Source organism: Oncorhynchus masou, chromosome 24 (genome assembly GCF_036934945.1).
Source record: "Oncorhynchus masou masou isolate Uvic2021 chromosome 24, UVic_Omas_1.1, whole genome shotgun sequence".
In the NCBI taxonomy this organism is placed as follows: domain Eukaryota; kingdom Metazoa; phylum Chordata; class Actinopteri; order Salmoniformes; family Salmonidae; genus Oncorhynchus; species Oncorhynchus masou.
In genome coordinates this window covers 78,243,549-78,271,521 of record NC_088235.1, presented here as the reverse complement: position 1 = coordinate 78,271,521, position 27,973 = coordinate 78,243,549, and the positions used below count along the sequence as shown (strand labels likewise).

At 42.5% G+C, this 27,973-nt stretch overlaps 1 protein-coding gene across 6 annotated transcripts; it reads left to right on the top strand.

The window, feature by feature from the left end:
• The first annotated feature begins 958 nt into the window (after window positions 1-958).
• On the top strand, window positions 959-27,973 carry LOC135512734 (tight junction protein ZO-3-like). 6 transcript variants are annotated; one of them, XM_064935054.1, is made up of 30 exons: window positions 7,645-8,047; window positions 12,178-12,249; window positions 12,476-12,532; window positions 12,974-13,098; window positions 13,285-13,387; window positions 13,594-13,882; window positions 14,036-14,139; window positions 14,345-14,534; window positions 14,785-14,866; window positions 16,652-16,752; window positions 16,864-16,945; window positions 17,030-17,139; window positions 17,256-17,453; window positions 17,580-17,664; window positions 18,766-18,851; window positions 20,650-20,752; window positions 21,187-21,275; window positions 21,374-21,446; window positions 21,658-21,725; window positions 21,828-21,888; window positions 22,084-22,240; window positions 22,500-22,608; window positions 22,767-22,986; window positions 23,285-23,490; window positions 23,603-23,778; window positions 24,181-24,391; window positions 25,753-25,853; window positions 25,956-26,495; window positions 26,640-26,689; window positions 26,893-27,973. In XM_064935054.1, the coding sequence occupies exons 1-30, from the start codon at window positions 7,997-7,999 to the stop codon at window positions 27,005-27,007; spliced, it is 4,014 nt and encodes a 1,337-aa protein (XP_064791126.1). In that variant the 5' UTR covers window positions 7,645-7,996; the 3' UTR covers window positions 27,008-27,973. The 6 variants fall into 6 exon arrangements, with proteins under 6 accessions (XP_064791129.1, XP_064791126.1, XP_064791127.1 ...); XM_064935057.1 differs by lacking the exons at window positions 7,645-8,047; window positions 12,178-12,249 and adding an exon at window positions 959-1,095; XM_064935055.1 differs by lacking the exon at window positions 12,178-12,249.

Sequence of the window (27,973 nt, the reverse complement as noted above, 5' to 3'; positions counted from 1 at the left end):
GTCACGCCAGCACCTCCCTCCCCCCTAAGGAGGCTGAAAAGGTTTGGCATGTGCCCTCAAATCCTCAAGTTCTACAGCTGTACCATTGAGAGCATCTTGACTGGCTGTATCACTGCTTATGACAATAGCACCGCCCTCGATCGCATGGCGCTACAGAGGCTTGTCTGGACAGCCCAGTACATCACTGGGGCCGAGCTCCCTGCCATCCAGGACCTCTATATCAGGCTGTGTGAAAGAAAGGCCCGGGATATCGTTAAACTCCAACCACCCAAGCCATAGACTGTTTGCACTGCTTCCGCATAGCAAGCATTAAGTCTGACACCACCAGGATCATGAACAGCTTCTATCCCATACCATAAGATTGCTAACAAAATGTTTATGCTGACTGAGTTGACCTTTGAATTTTATTATTTTTGCACTCTATGCAATTTCACAGGTCCCTACAAAGTACTCCCACTGATACTCCAACACACATATAAACACGTATCCATCATTTGCTCACGCATACATAATACACACACATTTATACTGACTCCACTCACATACAATCATCATATAAGCTGCTGCTGCTACTCTGTTTATCATATCCTGATGCCTAGTCACCTTACCCTGTAAATATCTACCTCTCGATCCAGTATCCCTGCCCATTGTAAATACGGTAATGGAACTGCCCTGTATTTAGTATACTTACTTTATCATGTTCTTATTTTTAGATCTCGTGTGTTTTTGTTCTACCTTGTTATTTTTAGTGCTAAGTTGTTAATCACTGCATTGTTGGCATTACAGCTTGCAAGATAGACTTGTAACAGTACTTTTGTACATACGACATTCAAACTGAAGTTCCGTGAAAGGTGTTTCCAGAAAAAAAAGACGGGCATTGACCTACTTCCTGAAAGTCACACAGCGTGCGTGATGACGTCAAGAAACTCACCTGCACGCTGTACCGCCAAATGGATAAACCCCTTTATGCTCTTCAGGTAGCTTTTTCAACGATTTAATTTAGTTCATGCTAAATCTGTTGACAGCGGCAAGTGTCTAAACCACAAACTATTATTTTGAGTTGGAATTTACTGGAGTTGCTTTGACGTTTTACAGGTAGGCAACGAAAACACATTTCGAACACTTTTTCTATCTCAACAACCATTAACATTTTAATTTGAGTTCTGTCAACATGTCATATGACCAGTGGTGTAAATGTACTACATACTTAATTTGTATTTTGGGGTATCTGTACTTTACTATTTATATTTTTGACAACTTTTACTCCACTACATTCCTAAAGAAAACAATGTACATTTCCCCTGACAACCTAAAGTACTCCATACATTTCGAATGCTTTGCAGGACAGGAAAATAGTCAAATTCACGCACTTATCAAGAGAATTACCCTGGTCATGCCTAAAGCCTCTGATCTGACTTACTCAAACACAAGTACTTTGTAAATGCTGTCTGAGTCTAGGAGTATGCCCCTGGCTATCCATAAATTAACATAAGATAATTGTGCGTTTGGAATGTGAAATGATTTTTACTTTTTAAGTATATTTTTGCAATTACATTTACCTTTTGATAGTTAAGTATATATGAAACCAAAGACTTTAGTGGTATTTTACAAGATGACTTTTACTTGAGTCGTTGTAAGGTATCTTTACTTTTACTCAAATATGACAATTGGGTATTTTTTCCACCACTACATATGACACTCATAGCAGCATGATAACATTTTAGTCCACAAACCATTACTGAACTGTATCCTGAACATTGTACTGTTGGGAGTTTTTGCTTGGGAAATGTCAGCGCAATACTATTCTATGTTTCGTTAAGCAATTATTAGAAGGTCCCACTGAGTAAATTGTATAAACAGATTAGGGATGACAATGGCATTGTATCTAACTGCTCTACAATTCTTTTATTTGCTGACTCTGGCTGTCAAAGTAATCAATACAATATCTCTCATAACGCTTGCTTAAGAAAATAGCTTGCTAGAAGGCCTCATTGGACTAGTGAATGGTGTTCAGTCTGAAAGGGGTGTAAATCTGTTCAGTTGATAACTCTAGTGGGTCAGCCTCTGTGATGATAACGGTACAGGGGGTTCTGTCTTTACTTTGGGGTGACCGGGTTGAGAGGTAGCTGGTCTGTTTGAGAGAGAGAGGGAGGCCAGGCTGTCAGCTGAATGTCCCACTCCCCTTCGCCCGCCTCCTCACCCCACCCTACTGGTTCTGCCACACATGCAGGTTTCTGCCTGCCGAGGACTTTCACAACAGTTTCGACGCTGCATTCCCAAATGCCTGTGTCTTATCTGTTGATTCGTTCAAAGCTGGGTTCATAAATCTATTCTCTAATCTACTAGTTTCACCTAAATCCAAGGTTACTTTTTGGCTAATTGACTTTCTCAGGAATTGTCTCATTCAAACTATCCAGTCATGGTGTAACTGAAGCTAATGTCACAGGATGCACACACATTAACAGCAATGAGCGTATTATTGAGTTAACAATAAATGTTAGATTAAATTACCAGCGTATGTAAACAATGTAAGTGGTCAGTAATCCTCAGCTCTTTAAAGCAGTTAATCTAAGGTTGAAGGCCCATGGTAATTAATCACATTCCCTAAGATTATAGGCCTATTGTAGTTGTAAAGCATGTTGTGAATGGTTGTACAATGTACACTATACATATACAAAAGTATGTGGACACTCCTTCGAATTAGTGGATTCGGCTATTTCAGCCACACCCATGGCTGACCGGTGTATAAAATCGAGCACACAGCCATGCAATCTCCATAGACAAACATTGGCAATAGAATGGCCTTATAGAAAGAGCTCTGTGACTTTCAATGTAGCACCATCATAGGATGCCACCTTTCCAACAAGTCAGTTCGTCAAATTTCTACCATGTTGGAGCTGTGTTGTTATTGTGAAGTGGAAACGTCTAGGACAAACAACGGCTCAGCCGCAAAGTGGTAGGCCACACAAACTCACAGAACGGGACTGCTGAAACGTGTAGAGTGTAAAAAATGTCTGTCCTCGGTTGCAACATTCACTACCAAGTTCCAAACTGCCTCTGGAAGCAACGTCAGCACATTAACTGTTCGTCGGGAGTTTTATGAAATGGGTTTCCAGGGCCGAGCAGCCTCACACAGGCCACTTAGTTCCAGTGAAAGGAAATCTTAAGGCTACAGCATACAATGACATTCTTGACAATGCACAGGTGCTTCCAACTTTGGGGCAGCAGTTTAGGGAAGCCCCTTTCCTATTTCAGCATAACAATGCACCCGTGCACAAAGAAAGGTCCATACAGAAATGGTTTGTCGAGCTCTGTGTGGAAGAACTTGACTGGTCTGCACAGAGCCCTGACCTCAACCCCATCGAACACCTTTGGGATGAATTGGAACGCCGACTGCGAGCCAGGCCTAATCGCCCACCATCCGTGTCCAACCTCACTAATGCTCTTGTGGCTGAATGGGAAGTAAGTTCCCGCAGCAATGTTCAAACATCTAGTGGAAAGCCTTCCCAGAAGAGTGGAAGCTGTTATAGCAGCAATGAGGGGACCAACTCCATATTAATTCCCATAATATTTGAATGAGATGTTTGACCAGCAGGTGTCCACATACCTTTTGTTCATGTAGTGTATATATTCTGCAAACAATGTAATTGTCAGTGGTAGCCTACGTAATCACTCTTCTGAGTAATTAAACTGAGACTGTAGGTCCACTGTAATCACAATGTGGCTTCTGGCTCTGCAAACCACCATTTTACATTTTTGGGCTTGCCTGTTTTGCATGTTATTTTGGCATTAATACATGTCATATATCAGTTTACAAACAATGTAAAATATATATATATATACACAGTTGAAGTCAGAAGTTTACATGCATTTAGATTGGAGTCATTAACTTGTTTTTCAACCACTCAAAATGTCTTGTTAACGAACTATAGTTTTGTCAAGTCGGTTTGGACATCTACTTTCTGAATGACAAGTCATTTTTCCAACAATTGTTTACAGACAGATTATTTCACTTATAATTCACTGTCTCATAATTCCAGTGGGTCAGAAGTATACATACACTGATGTCATGTCTTTAGAAGCTTCTGACAGGCTAATTGACATAGTTTGAGTCAATTGGAAGTGTATCTGTGGATGTACTTCTGTGCGAAATGTGCAAATCAATCCCAGAACAACAGCAAAGGACCTTGTGAAGAAGCTGGTGGAAACAGGTACAAAAGTATCTATATCCACAGTAAAAATGAGTCCTATATCGACATAACCTGAAAGGCCGCTCAGCATGGAAGAATCCACTGCTCCAAAAAAGCCAGACTACGGTTTGGCTATGTCCTCTGGTCTGATGAAACAAAAATAGAACTGTTTGGCCATAATGACCATCGTTATGTTTGGAGGAAAAAGGGGGAAGCTTGCAAGCCAAAGAACACCATCCCAACCGTGAAGCACGGGGTGGCAGCATCATGTTGTGCGGGTTCTTTTCTGCAGGAGAGACTGGTGCACTTCACAAAATAGATGGCATCATGAGGCGGAAAAATTATGTGGATATATTGAAGCAACATCTCAAGACATCAGTCAGGAAATTGGGCAAATGGGTCTTCCAAATGTACAATGACCCCAAGCATACTTCCAAATTTGTGGCAAAATGGCTTTAGGGCAACAAAGTCAAGGTATTGGAGTGGCCATCACAAAGCCCTGACTTCAATTCTATAGAAAATGTGTGGGTAGAACTGAAAAAGCATGTGAACAAGGAGGCCTACAAACCTGACTCAGTTATACCAGCTCTGTCAGGAGGAATGGGCCAAAATTCACCCAATTTATTGTGGGAAGCTTGTGGAAGGCAACCCAAAACTTTTGACCCAAGTTAAACAATTTAAAGGCAATGCTACCAAATACTAATTGAGTGTATGTAAACTTCTGACCCACTGGGGATGTGATGAAAGAAATAAAAGCTGAAATATCATTCTCTCTACTATTATTCTGACTTTTCACATTCTTAAAATAAAGTGGTGGCTCTAACTGACCTAAGACAGGGACATTTTACTAGGATTAAATGTCAGGAATTGTGAACCGGAGTTTTAATGTATTAGGCTAAGGTGTATGTAAACTTCCGACTTCAACTGTGTGTGTGGTGTGTGTGTGTATGTATATATATTTTATATATTATATATATATATATTTTATATATATAATAAAGCCACATACAAACATGGTCTCTTTTTTTTTTTTTTTTGAGTAAGGCAGCTCCAAAATGCCGATGTTTTAGCCTAGCTCAGTGCTTTCTGTGGTGGTGGGGCAAGCCAGGAGAAAATACGTATATTCAAGCCCCTTGGGTGCTGCCATAGAGTTACATTAGAAGTGCCCATCCAAGAAGGCTCATTGTCATTGGCCACAAATAAAATGACGATAAATCACATATAGTAACTTTTATTGGACTGATCATGTCAACATCATACTTTCAGGCCCTAACAGTTTGTGGGCACCGTTTGTCACTGTTAAAGTGCAATTAATGTATTGTTTAGTGTTATGTACTGGCTTTGCTGGAATGCATCCAACATCGCTCCAGCATTACCCATCGCTCCACAAAAGCCGCGGCCCATGCAAGGGGAACTCTGGTTGTTCCCCTTGCCACTCCAAGTCTCAGAGCGAGTGACATTTGAAACGCTATTAGCGCGCACCCCGCTAACTAGCTAGGCATTTCACATCGGTTACACCAGCCTAATCTCGGGGGTTGATAGGCTTTAAGTCATAAACAGTGCAATGCTTGACACACAACGAAGACCTGCTGGCAAAACACACGAAAGTGCTGTTTGAATGAATGCTTACGAGCCTGCTGCTGCCTACCATCACTCAGTCAGACTGCTCTATCAAATCATAGACTTAGTTATAACATAATAACACACAGAAATACGCGCCTTAGGTCATTAATATGGTAGAATCTGGAAACTATCATCTCGAAAACAAGACGTTTATTCTCTCAGTGATATACAGAACCGTTCCGTATTTTATCTAAGGGGTGGCATCCATTAGTCTAAATATTCCTGTTACATTGCACAACCTTCAATGTTATGTCATAATTACATACAATTCTGGCAAATTAGTTGGCCCAAACTGTTGCATATACACTGACTCTGCGTGCAATGAACGCAAGAGAAGTGACACAATTTCAACTGGTTAGTATTGACTGCTAACCTGGATTTCTTTTAGCTAAATATGCAGGTTTAAAAATATATACTTTTGTGTATTGATTTTAAGAAAGGAATTGATGTTCATGGTTAGGGACACATTGGAGCAACGATACGCACCGCATTGATTATATGCAACGCAGGACATGCTAGATAAACTAATAATATCATCAACCATGTGTATTTAACTAGTGATTATTATTGATTGATTGTTTTTTCTAAGATAAGTTTAATGCTAGCTAGAAACATACCTTGGCTTACTGCATTCGTGTAACAGGCAGTCTCCTCGTGGAGTGCAATGTAATCAGCTGGTTAGATCATTGGACTATTTAACTGTAAGGTTGCAAGATTGAATCCCTCGAGCTGACAAGGTGAAAATCTGTCGTTCTGCCCCTGAACGAGGCAGTTAACCCACCTTTACTAGGCCATTGAAAATAGAAATGTGTTCTTAACTGACTTGCCTAGTTAAATAAAGATTAAATAAAGGTGTAAAAAATAAATTAAAAATCGGCCACCGATTTCCGATTGTTATGAAAACTTGAAATCGGCCCTAATTAATCGGCCATTCCGATTAATCGGCCGACCTCTAGTCTCAATCCGTGTTTTCTTTTACATTCCAAAATATCTGAAGATTCTTGGCATGCTTGGGCAGTGTACTGTGAAGATTTCCGACTATACATTGTGGTGGAACTATGCCTAATGTAGTAAAACATTAGCCATAGCTCAGCAACCCTCACTTGCACTGAAAGCAAGCTTCCCAGTAGTAGAGCAACAGTGGTTTGCTAGGTTGATGTAAACTTGAGAAGTACAATATTTGCTCTGCTAGGAACATGACACGTATTTGCCCCTGCGTGCTAACCTAGTGCAACTGGGGCCTACTGACTGAAGTGTGAGTGATTGTTTAGCTGCTGTAGGAGCGCCTATTCTTAAGAGGTGTTTGCTTTTTTTGCAGCACTCTAGGAATACTATGTGTTGTTTTTTTAACTCGACCTATATTTTCCTCAGGTCTATTAATAATTCATGATTCAGTATGGGTCTGTGTTGTGACTGTCCAAAGGCCAGTAGGTAGAGTAAGCGGAGTAAAAACAGGGAGGCTATGCAGCTGTTCTGATCCTACTTCCTTATTACTACCAAAGTCTCACAATAGAGAATGCCCCCTTGGTCCTGCAATTTACCTCTGAAGGCCTTCAAATGACAAATCTCTATTTAACCCCTCCCTCCTACTCCCCAACCAAATAGGGGAGATGGGTAGAAATAAATAACATGCATTATTATGTAGAGATACAATCTAAACCTTGTACTTCCTCATCACAAAGCACAATGACAGTGGTCTATATAAAGAGACCTTTGCAAGGGCCTTTGGTGAAGTAAACACTCTTTTAATTATTAATAGCCCAGTGTACTCATACCCTCTGGTAACCATAGTACCAGGCATGACTAATCCAGTCCCATAACCTGGGCTTCCATGGGAAAGTAGTACCTGACTGAGCTCACGCCAGAATGGGAATATCCTTCCTCTCGGTGCATAGGCCTATACCAGCAACATCCGATATATGATTATGAAATAGCTTTTGCAAACTGTAGAGGCTAGGTGTCATTTGGAGACTACCTCTGTCTCTTCTGTGTCACCTGGACAGTATGGGGACTGGGGGGTATCAGAGACGGTGGCTTGCTTAGATAAGGTGTAAAGCTCGCAGGGACAGACAAGCATGTGCTTAGTACAGCTTCAGTGTGTCAGTTGGACAGAGCAGAGGTGACTCGGTCATATTCTGTCAGCCGGTTTTTGTTGAAACCAAACAGGACGTTACTGATTTGTGATGAATCTGAAACAGGCGCTAAAACTGGTCAGTTATTCGGTGACACCACCGGTAAGTGGTCTCTCTCTCGCCCGGGGGTTATCTTGTATCTGGAAAATCAAGTCCTCTGTGAAATTGCTAAATCTAATTTTATAGTGTGGTGTAAAAATTGAATCAGTTTATCCATTTTGGGTTGGTTTTACCAGTCTTGTCTACTGTCCGTGTCACCACCATTTAAGCTAACCATTAGGTTAGGGAAGTGTTTAAAGGCTTATGTACTGTTATGATCAAACAATGTGAGTTTCTGGCTGTAACGCCCCCTTAGTAATATGATAATGTGTCTAAATGAGTATGTTATTTCTCAAGTCTTGTTTAAGTTTCATATACTTTTATTTTTATTTTATTTTATTTTTATTTCACCTTTATTTAACCAGGTAGGCTCGTTGAGAACAAGTTCTCATTTGCAACTGCGACCTGGCCAAGATAAAGCATAGCAGTGTGAACAGACAACACAGAGTTACACATGTGGTAAACAATTAACAAGTCAATAACACAGTAGAAAAAAAAGAAAAAGAGTCTATATACATTGTGTGCAAAAGGCATGAGAAGGTAGGCGAATAATTACTATTTTGCAGATTAACACTGGAGTGATAAATGATCAGATGGTCATGTACAGGTAGAGATATTGGTGTGCAAAAAAGCAGAAAAGTAAATAAATATAAACAGTATGGGGATGAGGTAGGTAAAATTGGGTGGGCTATTTACCGATAGACTATGTACAGCTGCAGCGATCGGTTAGCTGCTCAGATAGCAGATGTTTGAAGTTGGTCAGGGAGATAAAAGTCTCCAACTTCAGCGATTTTTGCAATTCATTCCAGTCACAGGCAGCAGAGAACTGGAACAAAAGGCGGCCAAATGAAGTGTTGGCTTTAGGGATGATCAACCGTTTATCTGATAACTGGACTACAGTGACTCACATACTGTAATATTTTCCATCTGAACCTTTTTAATTAAGGTTTTTCATCTTTTCCACGTGGCACTATATAGAGTTTCACACTGGCAAAATTGGTTCCGCCTTAAATCCCTGGCAACAAAGGGGCAATAGAAAGTGCTGGAAGGGGAGGAGCCTCTCATTGATCCAGGTGGGATTTGTTTCTGCTAGGTGTTTTTTACCCACAAAGCTATAGTGCTCAGGCCCCTTAGCTATTGATAATCCACATTTATTTGATTTGAAGCACAGGGTCTTTAATTTCTTGGCCTCCAACATGGATTATGACATGGAATAAAAACCAGGGTGTTTTTGAGTAGAGGTAATGTGAGGAAGCCACAGGTGTGTGTGTTGCTAGGCTCAACTCCCAGTGGGGAATGGAAGTGAGGTTCAGAGAAGAAGTGGTGAGTAAAAAGGACAAACAGCTTTTATGGTCTTTTATGAAAGGCAGGAAAGTACCTGAACATTTTGTTGCTTCCTTTTTCAGAAAGTGTTTGATCTTGTCGTGTAGGCTTTACTGTGTTATCTTTTTACTTTCACTCTCCAAGCTTATCTACTTCCTATGTCTGAAAGAGTTAGCCTTGTTATGGCTGGCTAGCCTCCCTTAATATCATGCAGCCTAGTAGGTAAGAACCTAACGTAGCATGTGTAAATTAAACGCCTCTTCCTGTTCAAGACGAGAGAAAAAAAAACTGTTGGGGGAGGTTCTCTTCTGCACTGCTCAACCAATTAAGTCAATGTGAAGGAGGAGTTCAGGTGGAGTGTTGTGACATCCAAAAGCAGAAGTGACATTACAGGCTCTCTTTCCTTGTCCCCTGAAAACCGGAGGCATCCCGTTGCATTCGGCCCCGCTGAGGGTCAGTAAGTAAAGGTTATTTCTAACATAGAGCATCTCCCCTGGAATAGCCAGGTGGGGGATGAATATACTTGGTGGTCAGGGAAAGGCTTGGTTTATTCCTCATGTTGGGGCCAAGGCCAGCACACTGGCTATAGGGTGGCATTAACTGGGGCTGCCCTTGCCAATTCTGTTACACAAAGTGTTTTCCTGTGCTGGTGACCTTTTTGGCTGTTAAAGTATACATATACCGTAGTAATTGTCAAGTGGGATTATGCAGAACGTTGTGCAATTCTGTGTAGATTTCTTGTTAATGTAACCTATTTGTATTATTTTGGGCACAAGTGAGTTTCAGCAACCAAAGCCAAGATTGTCGATTTGTCAGAATCCCAAGAAAAATACACTCATGAATGCTTGTTCACTACCCTTCTTTGTTAATATTGTAGTCATGGAGACAGACATGTTTTCAGGAATAGTGACACTGATTAGACTGTAGAATGATAAGCGTCAATGATATTTGCATACTGGCAGTCGGCCCCTCGACCTCTCAATGCAGATGAAAGGTGTCCACCGGAGGATGCATGTCAACTATATCCTCTTTATTCATTTAATTCTATTACAGTAATAGACTTGACCCATGATTAAAACTATGTTGATCTAGTGTAATTTTTAGAGATTAACCACCGTAATTTTGAGTCCTTGCTTATCATGGGATGATCAAACCGTGGAAGAGCTGTGGGACTGCTGATATCTAGTCCTTCAGTCTAACGTTAATTAGACTGTTGTAAGAAATTATACTAGGTTAACCCTTAGCCCAAGTATTTTTGATCATAAACATACCATCTATAGCAGGTATTCCACCTGCTACTCCACCATTAGTAAAATACTAGTGATTTATTGAGGACGTTTGTCCTCCTCAGTGGCTACCTGACCATGTCTGTCTCACCTTGTTGACCGTTCTCTGACCTGTATGTTTGTCCTGACCCTGTAGGACAGTTAACAAAAGGGCAATTCCATGGTAACGGAATTATGCTGAGACTCAGATTTTTCACTTTAAAATGTATACCTAACAAAAACTATTGATTTTTAAAAGTTTAGCAAGCTGCTAAACTCTATGCCCAAGGATTACTTTTAACAATCTCCACAGACTATTTTACAAAAGCCCAATTACAGGAAGAACTATGCAGATACAAAGTTTGGTAACAGAATAAAACTGAGCGAGATAACATAACATAATTATTTTACCTAATTTTGCATCTGCATAATATTTCCAGTAAATGTTTTTGTAATGGATTTACTGTGTAGGTTGTTCAAAGTAGTCATTGTTTATAGGTCTGTATGGTTTGTAAGGCTTTGAAATCAATCATTTTTGTTTGGCATACATTTTAAATTGGAAAATAAGTCTCAGCATAATTCCGTTACCGTGGAATTGCCCACAGACAACTAACACTCATCTCAATGTAACAATGCCTGTTCGTGTAATTGAACCTATGTAGAGTAGTAGGAACATGCAGAATATATTTCTAGTATGTATGTTATTGAGTCAGACAGACGGTCAAGCATACACAGAATTTCTGATTTGTAAAAGTCGTCTTCTGGTTACATTTAATTTCTGATGCTGTAAATGTGTATTCTGCTGTAGTGTGCATTACAACTTTCTTTGTCCCAATACATTCATTTGAATAAAGTGTGTGCGTGTGTGGGGCAAGGTTTCACACATCTCTGCAATACTTCTCTTGTCCATCTTGCTGTACCAGTTTAGGAAATTAGTACTGTAGTCGTAGGATACTTAAGCAATAAGGCCCGAGGGTGTGCGGTATAAGCCCAACATGCCACGGCTAAGGGTTGTTCTTATACGCAACGCGGAGTGCCTGGATAAAGCCCTTAGCCGTGGTATATTGGCCAAATACCACAAACCCCCTGATGTGCCTTATTGCTATTATAAACTGGTCACCAACATAATTAGAGCAGTGAAAAAATACATGTTTTGTCATACCCATGATATACGGTCTGATATACCATGGCTGTCAGCCAATCAGCATTCAGGGCTCGAACCACCCAGTTTATAATATCAGAGATATGACCTGCAATGTTGTTTAGTTTTGAAATTAGATGTGGAATGTATTCAGTATGTTAGTGTGGCACTGTCGTCGGTTCGTGAATGTCCTCTGTTTGTATCCGGAGGCGTGTTCAATTGGATGAGGCTCAAAAAACATTGCAGATAGAAATTCATTGTGTAGCACAGACATAATTCTCTATTCCATATGACTAGAGAGCCATGGAGAACAACTCTAGTCAGCTCTATACATTGAGTTTCTACCTGCAGCGTTCTATAACGTTGCACCCCATTGAACAATGCCCTGGTGTCGTATGTCACAGCAAGGGCGGCCAGATGCGTCTCTCCCTTTGTGGCCCCTCCCCCGTACCTGTCAGAGGAATGGAATGAGACAGGTGAGAGCACGCTGCAGTCGGCTCATTTTGACTCCTCTCCTCAGTCTCACAAACAACACAGTGGGGCTTGGCAACTGTCAATGTAAGGACATGAAACAACTGCTGCTTCTGTTGTGATTAAGTTGCTGGAGTTTATTCATGTTATGGTTTGTTGATGGTAAATGGAGAATGTAAGTGCTTTGCGATTGGTTTTACATGTTGTAATAGGTTTGATGTTGTTTTTCAGAAACCAGAGATGGAAGAATTGATGATATGGGAGCAGCATACTATAACACTAAGCAAAGTAAGTGTATCTTTTGTTGTTTTGTCAGTCAGCATTTGATGATATACTTTGATGTGGACCTAAAACACAACAGCATGTAGTTACAGACAGTACTTTGACATACTCAAGGTGTACCGATAGAAATGCTGAACCACTTCAATTGGAATGGACTTCAAAACGATCAACTTCTGTGGCTAACTGCAGAAAGTTTGAGTAACAAAGGCACGCCCTACTGCTCCCTGTAACTCTTGGTACAGGTCAGGTGACACACTTCAGTGCTGATGGAATGTGCTCTCCCTGCCTCTTTCCTACGTCCCTTGTTCTTTATCACCCTCTCTCTTTCTCTTACTTTTTCCATCACTCGGACTCCCTGCTTTCTCCATCTCTCTCACCTGCTCTTTCTTTCATTTTTTTCTCCCTCTTTCTCGCTTATCACCCACCCTCCTCCTCTTGCTATGGCAGGATTCCAAGATGGGGTTTGGCTTTGCGATATCAGGGGGCAGAGACAAGCCGAACCCAGACTCAGGGGGCACAGCTGTGATGGTTTCAGATGTGGTGCGGAACGGACCCGCTATGGGACGGCTGTTGTAAGTGGCCTACACCCTACAGCTAAACCCTTCAAGCATACAGGCACATGCCTCTAAGGGTTTTACTTGAGGGTATATACAGTAAACTTACACACACAACGAAACACATCCAAACTTAAAATTGCATGTCTTTGATCCATAGGAGTGCTCTATTACCTTGTTTTACCTCTCGTTCCTCTCCAACAGCGTCAGAGATCAGATCGTCATGGTCAATGGAGTTTCCATGGACAATGTCTACTCTACCTTCACCATCCAGAACCTTAAGTCATGTGGAAAAACAGCCAACATAGTGAGTAGCCTTATTATACTGTACTATTAAGCATGGTTGGCTCTTTCATCTTTGTGTGATTTGTGAGCAACTCCAACTCCAACCCCAGCTTATTGCTGTTAGAACATAATTGCAGTCCACTTACCAGACAAAATATAGGTAATACAGGTCTCTCTCTCTCTCTCTCTCTCTCTCTCTCTCTCTCTCTCTCTCTCTCTCTCTCTCAGACAGTGAAGCGTCCTCGTAAGGTCCAGCTCCCAGCCAGCACCAGACCGTCGCGTGCCGCCTCCCACTCCAACCTACTGGATCAGGACCCCCCACGGAGGATCCGACGCTACTCTGATGGCTCCGACCAGGCCCGCAACCCTGACCACTACAGCACTCGTAGCTCTACCTCCGATCGCAACGGGACCGCCCACGCCCTGCCACTTATGTCAGGGTACAAACGGCTGCCACACCAGGACTTCCTAGACAAGCCAATCAAAACCACCCTGCTGAAGAAGAAACTCACAGATGGTAAGGATGAATAACATCTGGGTTGTGTTCATTAGGCCACGCCGCAGCAAAAATTTTCAAATCGTAATCACAGATCGGACGTGATTGTATAGACAAGTGAATTCAAGGCCTCCGTTACAACAATTTCATGTTGCCTTTCTCTTCCTGTTCCAGAGTATGGACTGAAGTTGGGAAGCCAAATCTTCATCAAACACATGACTGAGACGGGTCTGGCTGCCAAGGAGGGCACTCTGCAGGAGGGAGACCTCATTCTCAAGGTCTATATGATATTTCATCACAAAACATTGCATCTTTGCTTTGTACATAGATATGATTCTATACTGGGACCATAAACCAGAATGCTTTTGATGACAGATTTTCCTGCTGTTTTAATTATGTCTGTTTTCGTCAATGTCATTGTATGAAGCCAAAGGACAATTTCCGCATTCTGTGAACTTTGAAGTTTTTCTACTTCCTGTCCAGATCAATGGGATGACAACAGAGAACCTGTCCTTGCTCGAGACCAAGCACCTGGTGGAGAAGTCCCGGGGGAAGCTGACCATGATGGTCCTGAGAGACGACCGCAAGTTCCTGGTCAGCATCCCCGAGGTGGATGACAGCGCCCCCAACAGCGAGGAGGACCGCCATAGCCACAGCAGCTCTGAACTGGAGGGTGAGGGAGCAAGGGCAAAGGGGAAAGACAATAGGGACAGTAGTGTATGAGTGAGAGAATGTAGCATCAGCACCTCAGGATTGGAAGGAGGATGGTGGCAAGAGGGGGAAGGAGAAAAGGAGGAAAGTAGTAGATGAGAGATATGAATATAGAGTCAGAAGCAGCTCCTGAAAAGCAAAGTAAACGTTGGTTCAGCTGCTCCAGTATGTGATTCCTCAGTGTTTTAATGGCTTTCCTCTGATTTCCTCAGACATTTCAGACTTGGATACAGACATCCCCACTCCTAGAAACAGAGTGTCACGCTCCGCCACTAGAGAACGACGCACACGCAGGTAACCTCACCTGAAACATGTTTATTTCAACTATTCTGATCTACTTCTAGTATCTTCGTATTGAGACGTCTGCACTTGATCCAACATTTCCTTAAGTGACAAGTCTCCTTTTTACCTACAGTTGAAGTCGGAAGTTTACATACACTTAGGTTGTAGTCATTAAAACTCGTTTTTCAACCACTCCACAAATTTCTTGTTAACAAACTATGGTTTTGGCAAGTCGGTTAGACATCTACTTTGTGCATGACACAAGTAATTTTTCCATCAATTGTTTACAGACAGATTATTTCACTTATAACTCACTGTTTCACAATTCCAGAAGTTTACATACACTAAGTTGACTGTGCTTTTAAACAGCTTGGAAGATTCCAGAAAATTATGTCATTGCTTTAGAAGCTTCTGATAGGCTAATTGCCATCATTTGAGTCAATTGGAGGTGTATCTGTGGATGTATGTATTTAGGCCTACCTTCAAACTCAGTGCCTCTTTGCTTGACATCATGGGAAAATCAAAATAAATCAGCCAAGACCTCAGAAAAAACATTTGTAGATCTCCAACATTTGAAGTCTGGTTAATCCTTGGGAGCAATTTCCAAACGACTGAAGGTACCACGTTCATCTGTACAAACAATAGTACGCAAGTATAAACACCATGGGACCATGCAGCCGTCATACCGCTCAGGAAGGAGATGCGTTCTGTCTCCTAGAGATGAACGTACTTTGGTGCGAAAAGTGCAAATCAATCCCCAGAAAAAAGGCAAAGGATCTTGTGAAGATGCTGGAGGAAACAGGTACAAAAGTATCTATATCCACAGTAAATCGAGTCCTATATTGACATAACATGAAAGGTCGCTCAGCAAGGAAGAAGCCACTGCTCCAAAACCGCCATTAAAAAGCCAGACTATGGTTTACAACTGCATGGGGACAAAGATCATACATTTTGGAGAAATGTTCTCTGGTCTGATGAAACAAAAATAGAACTGTTTGGCCATAATGATCATTGTTATGTTTGGAGGAAAAAGGGCAAGGCTTGCAAGCCGAAGAACATCATCCCAACTGTGAAGCACGGGGTGGCAGCATCATGTTGTGGGGGTGCTTTGCTGCAGGAGGGACTGGTGCACTTCACAAAATAGATGGCATCATGAGGCGGAAAAATTATGTGGATATATTGAAGAAACATCTCAAGACATCAGTGAGGAAGTTAAAGCTTGGTCGCAAATGGGTCTTCCAACTGGACAATGACCCCAAGCATACTTCCAAAGTTGTGGCAAAATGGCTTTAGGACAACAAAGTCAAGGTATTGGAGTAGCCATCACAAAGCCCTGACCTCAATCAAAAAGTGTGGGTAGAACTGAACAAGTTTGTGAGCAAGGAGGCCTACAAACCTGACTCAGTTACACCAGCTCTGTCAGGAGGAATGGGCCAAAATTCACCCAACTTATTGTGGGAAGCTTGTGGAAGGCTACCCAAAACGTTTGACCCAAGTTCAACAATTTAAAGGCAATGCGACCAAATACTAATTGAGTGTATGTAAACTTCTGACCCACTGGGAATGTGATGAAAGAAATAAAAGCTGAAAGAAATCATTCGCCCTACTATTATTCTGACATTTCACATTCTTTAAATAAAGTGGTGACCCTAACTGACCTAATACAGGGAATTTTTACTAGGATTAAATGTCAGGAATTGTGAAAAACTGAGTTTAAATGTATTTGGCTAAGGTGTATGTAAACTTCTGACTGCAACTGTACGTATGATGAGGATTTCTCTCTCGGTTCTGTTGCAGAAGAGCTGAGCAACCTCCTCTAGTAGCTAAGTCTCGTGACCAGTCCCCGGTGCGTTCGACACTGTCCCGGCCTGCTGCTAAAGCCTACCCCTCTCGCCGAGGTCAGTCCAGAGACGAGCGTCTCAACTCCTTCATAAACATTGGCCCATCCCACTCGTGTGTAATCTGTACCCTGTCGCGCTTGACCTGAACTGTGTGTTGTTTTTCTCCAGCCCCCTCAGAGTCCGAGTCTGACCGCAGTGCCTCACCCCCTCTTGTCAGGAAGGACAGCCCAGACATAGCCGACAAATACAGGTGGGTTCAACCTCAAACCAGACACTGTTGTTTCGATGTTTTGAGATCTGTGTTTCATCCAGGTGTTTTTCTTTCTTGCTGTAGAACTCTTTCAGGGGTGTCCATGCTCCCCAACCCCAAAGCCTTACCTGCCGTCCTCGACTGGGCCGCCCCACGTCCTTCCCGTCCCTCCTCCGCCTTGCGAACTCGTAAAGGTAAACGCACAACATAGGCAATAGGGAAATCTCGTCAAATGGCACATTCTCGATGAGTGGATCATGATGATAATAACATGTTCGCTCTCTCCTCCCCTGTTTCTCTCTCTGTGCAGTGGTGTCAGAGTCGGACTCAGACCGCAGTGCCTCGCCACCCCCTAGAAGAGGAGAGAGTTCCAGAGTCACAGAGGACCACTCCAGATACAGAGTGCTCCCTGACCTGCCCCACCCTGGGACACTGAGCGCCTCCCCCATCTCTATTCGTCAGGATACCCCCCGACGGGTCTCCTCTCCTGTCAAAGCCCCACCTCCAGGTCAGTAACACTACACCCCTTGCCACAACTTCCACAACAGGAATATCTTGACATAACATTATAAGTACATTCAAAGGAAGTAGAAAGGGCCACATAATTGGAGCATTACCCTTGCTCTCTCCCCAGACTCTGAGACTGAGTCGGACAGCAGCTCCGGGCCCCCCCAGAGACAGGGCACCACCCACAGGCAGGACACCCGGAGCAGATACAGGTACAGATGAGGCCTAACACCTAACTTGTGCTAACTCAAATCAAATTTTATTTGTCACATGCGCCGAATACAACAGGTGTAGTAGACCTTACCGTGAAATGCTTACTTACAAGCCCTTAAACAACAACTCAGTTTTAAGAAAAATAAGTGTTAAGTAAAAAATATAAAACTAACATAGTTAAAGAGCAGCAGTAAAATAACAGTAGCGAAGCTATATACAGGGGGTACCGGTACAGAGTCAATGTGTGGGGGCACCAGTTAGTCGAGGTAATTGAGGTCATGTGTACACTACCATTCAAAAGTTTGGGGTCACTTAGAAATGTCCTTGTTTTTGAAAGAGAAGCTCATTTTTGGTCCATTAAAATAACATCAAATTGATCAGAAAAACAGTGCAGACATTGTTAATGTTGTAAATGACTATTGTAGTTGGAAATGGCATATTTTTATTTTGAATTTAATTTAAATCTTTAAAAAAGAAGGAATATCTACATAGGCGTACAGAGGCCCATTATCAGCAACTATCACTCCTGTGTTCCAATGGTATGTTGTGTTAGCTAATCCAAGTTTTTAAGGCTAATTGATCATTAGAAAACCCTTTTGCAATTATGTTAGCACAGCTGAAAACTATTGTGCTGATTTAAAGAAGCAATAAAACTGGCCTTTTTTAGACTAGTTGAGTATCTGGAGCGTCAGCATTTGTGGGTTGGATTACAGGCTAAAATGGCCAGAAACAAATAACTTTCTTCTGAAACTCGTCAGTCTTTTCTTGTTCTGAGAAATTAAGGCTATTCCATGCGAGAAATTGCAAAGAAACCGAAGACCTCGTACAACGCTGTGTACTACTCCCTTGACAGAACAGCGCAAACGGGCTCTAACCAGAATAGAGGAGTGGGAGGCCCCGGTGTACAACTGAGCAAGAGGACAAGTACATTTGAGTGTCTAGTTTGAGAAACAGATGCCTCACAAGTCCTCAACTGGCAGCTTCATTAAACAGTACACACAAAACACCAGTCTCAACGTCAATAGTGAAGAGGCGACTCCGGGATGCTGGCCTTTCTCTGAGTTCTATTGTCTTCCTCCTCCATCACTCTTCTATTCCAGAGCCACTCCTTTAGTAGCTGTGGAGCCCCAAGTGGAGCCCCCCAAGTGGAAGGCCCCCAGTGTCACAATGAGCAAACATGCTAAGGGTGCGTTGTGTGCATATTGACAATTACTTACGTGTAACTTATGCCTATATTATTGCTCATGTTTGGTATGTTCATGATTTGTTTTTGTTTACCTACAGTACAAAACAAAAGTTTGGACTCCTATTTATTCAAGGGTTTTACTTTATTTTTACTATTTTCTACATTGTAGAATAATAGTGAAGACATCAAAACTATGAAATAACACATATGGAATCCTGTAGTAACCAAAAAAATGTTAAACAAATCAAAATATATTTTATATTTAAGATTCTTCAAAGTAGCCTTTGCCTTGATGACAGCTTTTCCCACTCTTGGCATTCTCTCAACCAACAGTCTTGAAGGAGTTCCCACATATGCTGAGCCCTTGTTGGCTGATTTTCCTTCACTCTGCAGTCCAACTCATCCCAAACCATCTCAAGTGGCGCAGCAGTCTACGGCACTGCATTTTAGTGCTAGAGGCATCACTACAGACCCTGGTTCGATTCCAGGCTTTATCACAACCGGCCGTGATTGGGAGTCCCATAGGGCGGCGCACAATCGGCCCAGCATCTGGTTAGGGTTTGGTCAGGGCAGGCCGTCATTGTAAATAAGATTTTGTTCTTAACTGACTTGCCTAGTTAAATAAAAGGTTAGGTGATTGTAGAGGCCAGGTCATCTGATGCAGCACTCCATCACTCTTCCCCTTAGTCAAATAGTCCTTACACAGCCTGGAGGTGTGTTTTGGGTCATTGTCTTGCTGAAAAACAAATGATAGTCCCACTAAGTGCAAACCAGATTGGATTGCGTATCGCTGCAGAATGCTGTGATAACCATGCTGGTTAAGTGTGCCTTGAATTTTAAATAAATCACAGACAGTGTCACCAGCAAAGCACCATCACACCACCTCCTCCATGCTTCACGGTGGGAACCACACATGCAGAGATCATCCGTTCACCTACTCTGCTTCTCACAAAGACACAGCGGTTGCAACCAAAAATGTCAAATTTGGACTCATCAACCAAAGGACAGATTACCACCGGTCCGATGTCCATGTCTTGTGTTTCTTGGCCCAAGCAAGTCTCTTCTTATTATTGGTGTTCTTTTAATAGTGGGTTCTTTGCAGCTATTTGACCATGAAGGCCTGATTTCATGCAGTGTTCTCTGAATAGTTGATGTTGAGATGTTTGTTACTTGAACTCTGAAGCATTTATTTTGGCTGCGATCTGAGGTGCAGTTAACTCTAATGAACTTATCCTCTGCAGCAGAGGTAACTCTGAGTCTTCCTTTCCTGTGGCGGTCCTCATAGCGCTTGATGGTTTTTGTGACTGCACTTGAAGAAACTTTCAAAGTTCTTAATTTTCCGTATTGACTGTCCTCCATGTCTTAAAGTAATGATGGACTGTTTCTCTTTGCTTATTTGAGCTGTTCTTGTCATAATATGGACTTGATCTTTTACCATATAGGGCTATCTTCTGTATACCACCCCTGTCTTGTCACAACACAACTGATTGGCTCAAACGCATTAAGAATGAAAAAAATTCCACAAATTAACTTTTAACATGGCACACCTGTTAATTGAAATGCATTCCAGATGACTACCTCATGAAGCTGGTTAAGAGAATACCAAGAGTGTGCAAAGCTGTCATCAAGGCAACGGGTGGCTACTTTGATTCTATTTGTGTTATTTCATAGTTTTGATGTCTTCACTATTATTCTACAATGTAGAAAATAGTATAAATAAATAAAAACCCTTGAATGAGTAGGTGTGTCCAAACTTTTGATTGGTACTGTATGTGTGTGTGTCTTGCCATGTCCACAGGGCGCTCAGGATCAGAGTCGGAGGCAAGTTATGCAACCGTACCTCGACTGGAATTTGCAGACAGTGGAGGCTCCAGTTCCAAGGGATCCAAGGACAGTTACAGGTAATGCTGACAGACGAACACACCACCCCGTTAACAGGAGAATGTGATGAAACTGGCCAAGATAGTACTGCGATGCGTAAACTTAGTTGAGGGCAAAATGGCAAGTTAAAGACGTTGGTACACATACATGTTGATTAAAAACTGTTTCAATAGCTGACTGCTTCAGAACATCATATGTTCGGTGGATAAATCCAGGATGCTAGACTGGTTGGTCTATTTGGACAAGGAACTGAATCAACATTGACACATTTAACATGCATAGTTATGCATGCTAAGAGCACACACTGTTTGAAGTCGGTCAATGTCACACTCTTGATAACCCCTTTCAGTCCAATTAGCTAGTATTTAACTACTGGATTTCTATAGTAGTTGACACGATAAGGGCATTGTATTGAGTATGATTGCGCTCTCTCGCTCTCCTCTCTCTCTCCCAGAGCTCTGCCTGAGATGCAGTCTTCTCCAGCTCCAGTAGTGAGACAGGACCCCCCTCAACGAGGCATGACCCCCTCCAGACCAGTCTCAGGTCAGTGTCCCTCCTATGAAAGATGGCCACTGTCTAGTAAGATGGAACTTGTGGTTGGAAGTCTGTATCCTCATTCTCTGTGTTTTTGCTCTCTTCAGATTCCTCTGAGTCAGACCGTGCACCTTCACCCCCTCGGAGGTCTGGGAGTACCGATGTGGAGAGCAACCACAGGTAAAACACTAGAAACCAATGTAGACAACCAGGTAAAGAACGGACAGTTTAATAAACCACCATAAACAAAAGGAATGCACACCTCCAAGAAACATCCTCTGTGACAAGTCCTGTCAATCTGATCACAAGTGTGTGTCTACACTTCCACCTTCTCTGACCTCTAACTCACTTATTGTGGAAATGTCAGTGAATGGTATCTCTTCTCTTGTAGTATTCCACGCAGAGCCAATGGAACTGTCCGCTATGGGATATCCGTGAAGAGCAGCCCTCCAGCCTACTGTAAGTACCAACTCTCTTGTATCAGCTCTCCAATGTCCTCTTTATAATGTATTAGTAACTCTGTGGATGGAAGGAAGGTCTTAACTGTTATTTCCATTTCAGCCAAGACCGAGGAACCCATCTACTCCTTACCCCCAGACTCCATCCCCACACCCAACTTGGGGTAAGTTGATTTATTTATACCCATACAGTATAGCCTTAGAAGAAATGTCAAATATAAAACATGTACAACCCATTCACAATGCAGACCACCATAAGTGATTTATTTGTTTGGTTTTCTATAGTCTAGAATATGAATATGACTGGACAATGCTCCTTTTAATAAATACTCCTTTTGATCTGTACTATCTTCTCTCAGATACAGCTCTGATCTGAACACAGTGTCGTTTGTGAAGGAGGGCAGCGTAGGCCTGAGGCTGGTGGGGGGTAATGACGTGGGCATCTTTGTTGGGGGGGTTCAGCCCAACAGTCCTGCCCATGAGCAAGGCATGAAGGAGGGGGACCAGATCATGCAGGTGAGACTCCCTGTTGCGGTCACCACCGGTACATGGTGTGCAGGCTTTTGTTCCTGCCCAGCACTAACACATCTGATTCGATTAAGATCTATATTAGTTAATTCAGTTTTTTTTCTATGCCGTGCTGAAGCAAAAGCCTGTGCACACTAGCTCTCTGGGACAAGTGTTAATGTAAGTCAGCACTTCAGTGGTCACTATCTACAGTACAAGTATATGCAACACATCTCTTACCCACTTATGGGCTATGGTCTTGTTCTAGGTAAATGGGGTGGACTTTGGTCATTTCAACCGTGAGGAAGCTGCTATGTTCCTGATCAACATTAAGAGAGGGGAGCCGGTTGACATTCGTACTCAGAACAAGATGGACAGTGAGTATAACGTCCTTAAAGGCAGAAGTAGGTGCAGGGGGGAAGATTTGTGGTTGATTTCATAGGACTTGCTCAAGTGATAATTACTATGTAATAACTCCACCCAGTAACAAATAAGGCACATACAAATTATTAAATGATTCTTCCTCTCTTGTCAGTATACAAGAAGATACTGAAGTCCAACTTGGGGGACTCGTTCTATATCCGGACCCACTTTGACAACGAGGCAGAGGGCCACAACAGCCTAGCCTTCACCAGGGGAGAGGTGTTCAGGGTGGTGGACACCATGCACAGGGGCAAGCTGGGGAAGTGGCTGGCTATACGCATGGGCAACGACCTGCACGAGCTGGACAAGGGCACCATCCCCAACCAGGCCGGGTGAGTTGAGACTAGAATGAGTGAGTTATTGATTATATGATTGGTTGGATTTGGATGTTAAAAGATAAACGTTAAAAGATACATTAGGTTACAAAGGATGATATCTGATGGCAACGTATTTCCAATTTGTATACTTATGCTGCATTTACACAGTCAGCCCAATTCTTATATTTTACCCAATTATTGGCAAACGAGTGATCTGATTGGTCAAAAGAAAGAAAAGATCAGAATTGAGCTGCCTATGTAAACGCAGCCTCATACTGTCATTAGGGTAGCAATGATTCTGTCTCTCACCCAGGGCTGAGACACTGGCCAGTATGGAGCAGGCTCAGAGGGCCAGTGGAGGAGGAGGGGATCGCCAGGTCTCAGGGCCCAGGGCAGAGTTCTGGAAACTACGGGGGCTTAGAGGGGCCAAGAAGAACGTCCGCCGGACCCGCGACGACCTGCTCCAACTCACTATCCAGGGCAAATTCCCAGCGTACGAGAGAGTTCTGCTCAGAGAAGGTTATATTACATAATAGTTCACATAATAGTCAAACCCTTTTAAACAAGTTTGTGTACTAAACATTTTGTATTGTGAATCAACACATGTATGTGGACCCATGTTTATCTCCAGCTAATTTCAAACGGCCAATCGTCATCTTGGGTCCTCTGAATGATGTGGCCATGGAGAAGCTGGCCAGAGAGATGCCTGATGAATATGAGGTGGCAGAGATGGTTCCTCGTAGTAGTGGAGCAGACAGCGCTTCTACGGTCATCAAGCTGGACACAGTCCGAAGGATTGCAGAGAAGGTGATGAAACAAACTGGGATGATGTGACCTGTTGTGGTGTGACAGATGTACAACAATATGCTTGTTTGAATCCAGGACCAGAATGGCGTACATGCATAAAGATGGCGGCTCCCATGTACTTACCACAAATGCTTTATTTTCTAAGTTCGCCATATTATACTGTACTCTCTATTACTATTTTTTTGTATCCGCATTAGAAGTTAACTCTAGACAAATCGAGAGAAAGGAAACAAGTAGATTGTGCTGGTTTATTGGCACATTGAACCATGTTTGCGCACCGTAGATTAAAAAATCTGTGGGTATTGCTAAAATAATTACGTAATATCTGAATTCCTCCATTTATGCACCTCGCAATTGAAGAACAATGCCTAATTGTATGTTTCTTCACGCCTCTGTGTCCAGAACAAGCACCCTCTGCTGGACATTACTCCTACTGCAGTGGAGCGTCTGAACTACATCCAGTACCACCCCATGGTGCTGTTCCTGGACCCACACAGCAGGAAGGACGTCAAGGTCATGAGGCAGAGGATGTGCCCCAACTCCAACAAGAGCTCCAGACGCCTCTACGCACAGGCCCTCAAGATGAGGAGGCACTGCGGCCATCTGTTCGCAGGTAAACGCACACACCTGTGTTATCAAAACACATACAGTTGAAGTTGGAAGTTTACATACACCTTAGCCAAATACATTTAAACTCAGTTTTTCACAATTCCTGACATTTAATCCTTGTAAACATTCCCTGATCTTAGGATCAACACTTTATTTTAAGAATGTGAAATGTCAGAATAATAGTAGAGAGAGTGATTGATTTATTTCAGCTTTTATTTCTTTCATTACATTCCCAGTGGGTCAGAAGTTTACATACACTCAATTCGTATTTGGTATTTAAATTGTTTAACTTGGGTCAAATGTTTCGGGTAGCCTTCCACAAACTTCCCACAATAAGTTGGATGAATTTTGAGATGGTTTTCTTTGGCTTGCAAGCTTCCCCCTTTTTCCTCCAAACATAACGATGGTCATTATGGCCAAACAGTTCTATTTTTGTTTCATCAGACCAGAGGACATTTCTCCATGTGCAGTTGCAAACCGTAGTCTGGTTCTTTTTATGGTGGTTTTGGAGCAGTGGCTTCTTCCTTGCTGAGCGGCCTTTCGGGTTATGTCAATATAGGACTCGTTTTACTGAGGATATAGATACTTCTGTACCTGTTTCCTCCAGCATCATCACAAGGTCCTTTGCTGTTGTTCTGGGATTGATTTGCTTTTTTCACACCAAAGTACGTTCATCTCTAGGAGACAGAACGCGTCTCTTTCCTGAGCGGTATGACGGCTGCGTGGTCCCATGGTGTTTATACTTGTGTACTATTGTTTGTAGAGATGAACGTGGTACCTTCGGGCATTTGGAAATTGCTCCCAATAATGAACCAGACTTGTGGAGGTCTACAATTATTTTTCTGAGATCTTGGCTGAATTATTTGGATTTTTCCCATGATGTCAAGCAAAGAGGCACTGAGTCTGAAGGTAAGCCTTAAAATACATCCACAGGTACACCTCCAATTGACTCAAATGGTATCAATTAGTCTATCAGAAGCTTCTAAAGCCATGACATCATTTTCTGGAATTTTCCAAGCTGTTTAAAAGCACAGGCAACTTGGTGTATGTAAACTTCTGACCTACTTGAATTGTGATACAGTGAATTTTAAGTGAAATCATCTGTCTGTAAACAATAGTTGGAAAAATTACTTGTCATGCACAAAGTAGATGTCCTAACCGACTTGCCAAAACTATAGTTTGTTAACAAGAAATTTGTGGAGTGGTTGAAAAACGAGTTTTAATGACTCCAACCTAAGTGTATGTAAACTTCCGACTTCAACTGTACATGTTGTTTTTGCTCTTAAGCAGTTTATCTGTTAAAAAAGGTCAAGTGGTTTTATAGTTTTATTCATAACTATGTCCCATCATTCCCATATTTCCCAGCTCGTATTGCCCTCCAGCCCAGCTCTAATGTGTGGTATGAGACTCTGAAAGACAAGATCAGACACCAGCAGGCCAAACCTGTCTGGGTCTCAGAAGTCACGGTAAGACAGACAGATCCCAGCTCACAGTCAAACTGGGAATTTGCTCTCAATGAATTACCTGGCAGAATAAAGACTAAAGTAAATACATGTCTGTGTGTTTAGTTGGAGGGAGGCGGAGAGGAGGAGCTGGATGCGTTGGACCGGACTCACTCGGACTACCTGAGTGCTGCCAGTGACCTAGAGGACACGGATGGAGAGGCGTTTACAGACGGAGAGGTCTACACTGACAATGAGGACCTGGAGGAACCATTTGACTCCAGCAACCAGCCCCGGATATCCAGGCCCACTGCTCTGGCCCGCTCCTCAGAGCCTGCCGCCGAGTACCACAGCCCCGACCCATCCCCCGAGCCTCTGGGAGAGGTCCCACCCCTGATGCATGTGCCTGAGCCCAGGTCGACCCGTCGTCCATCTGACAGCTCTCCTCACGATGTCGTCACTGATGACACCCCGTCCTATCATAGCTTTTCAGATTCGGACTTCAGCGCCATTGACCCGGCTGTTCCGACCACCCACTCGGATGAACACCCTGACTTCATAGCCCCTAACCCCAGAATCTTTGTCCCTGAGCCCCCGTCAGCCGAGCTGCTGCCAGAGAGCCCCCCATCCGTCACAATGTCAGTCATAGAGAAGAAACTCCAACAGGTACTGATGGGAATGTCTCAGTCCATCATATCACTAAACTCTTACAGATCTCCCATAAGCTCTTGGTTTACTTCCAAAGGCTCAAATACTCTGTTAATTTATGTCTCCGGTGATTTTGACCCATGACTACGTTCCCTCTTTCAGACCCATATGGCAGAACCTCAGGAGAGGAAATCTTCCCCATCATTCATTGTGTAAGTGAAGTAGGCCTATATCTGATCATATTAATATGTGTGACGGTATTTGTTTAATTGGATAATCATCAAAATCCATGTCTATAAACCAACCTTAGCAACACGAAAGTGAGAAACTACTTCTCGTCCAAATTGTTCTGTCCAAGTTGTGTAAGACTGACGAGACAGTAAATGATGTGTCTTTCTCTTCTATCTCCTCATAGGTTGGCTCACCACCAGGCTGTCCAGACGAGACGCACTCAGATCCGAGGCAGTGACAGCTCCGATGACAATGACGAGACTGAGGACTTCGAGTGGGGTCCAGCTACAGAACTTTAGATTAGAAAACACAGTTCCAGGACTACAAAACAAGAATGCTGGAGCACACCATTCCAGAACTACAACTCTAATGGACAAAGTTCTAGAACTGCAGAACTACAGTTGTAGCCCATACAGTTCCAGAGCACAGCCTTTGCCTTTTAAATGGGAGATGTGAAATGCTCTCAACTTCAGCCTTTGAGGATAACTTTTGGAGAGGTAGGTTGGAGGGCAACTGTCAGACCTGCCTTCAGACATGGGAATTCAGGCAATGGCTTCTGCAACCAGGGCTCACACCTTTCTAAATGCCGAATTCCAAGAGTGGAAGTTAATTTTGATGGAAATTCTAATAAAAACCTCAGGGTTTGGTACTTGCAGTAAAGCAAACATTTTATTTGTATTGCATGTAACTTTTTAATGAATGCTATTTTTGATCAAAACTTTGGAGATTTGACCAACACGGGCTACTTTGATGTCAAGGATGTCAATTGAACTAAAAGCTGGAATCCTTAATTGAAACAATAACAAAGCAGTCACACTGCCTATGTTTTGGTAAAAAGCTGAGGGATGATGGGCCTGGACAAATGTAACAACTCTCAAATTCAAAGCAAGCACTATGGACTGACCATCCATGATATCAGAATTATAGTTTTAACCCTGTTTTGAGGCTACACAGTGTTTGTTTACAAAAATGTGATGACAAGCTTAAATTTTGGGTTCTGATGAGGTACGACAGTTGAACTAAAGCTCATTAGGCATTTATAAGTTATTCTTCAAGAATCAATGCATATAGATAGCTATATCATTCATTTATAAGTCCAATTATGTAGCAACTAAGGATTCAAGCTTTCATGAGAACTGCTTCAAAAACAGTTATGGACATTCACAGAACACTAAATATATCAAAGCTCCATTTTCTAAATTATGATTCATTTGTAAAGAGAACACATTTTGTTCATTAAATATTACAGATCTGGTGAAAAAATA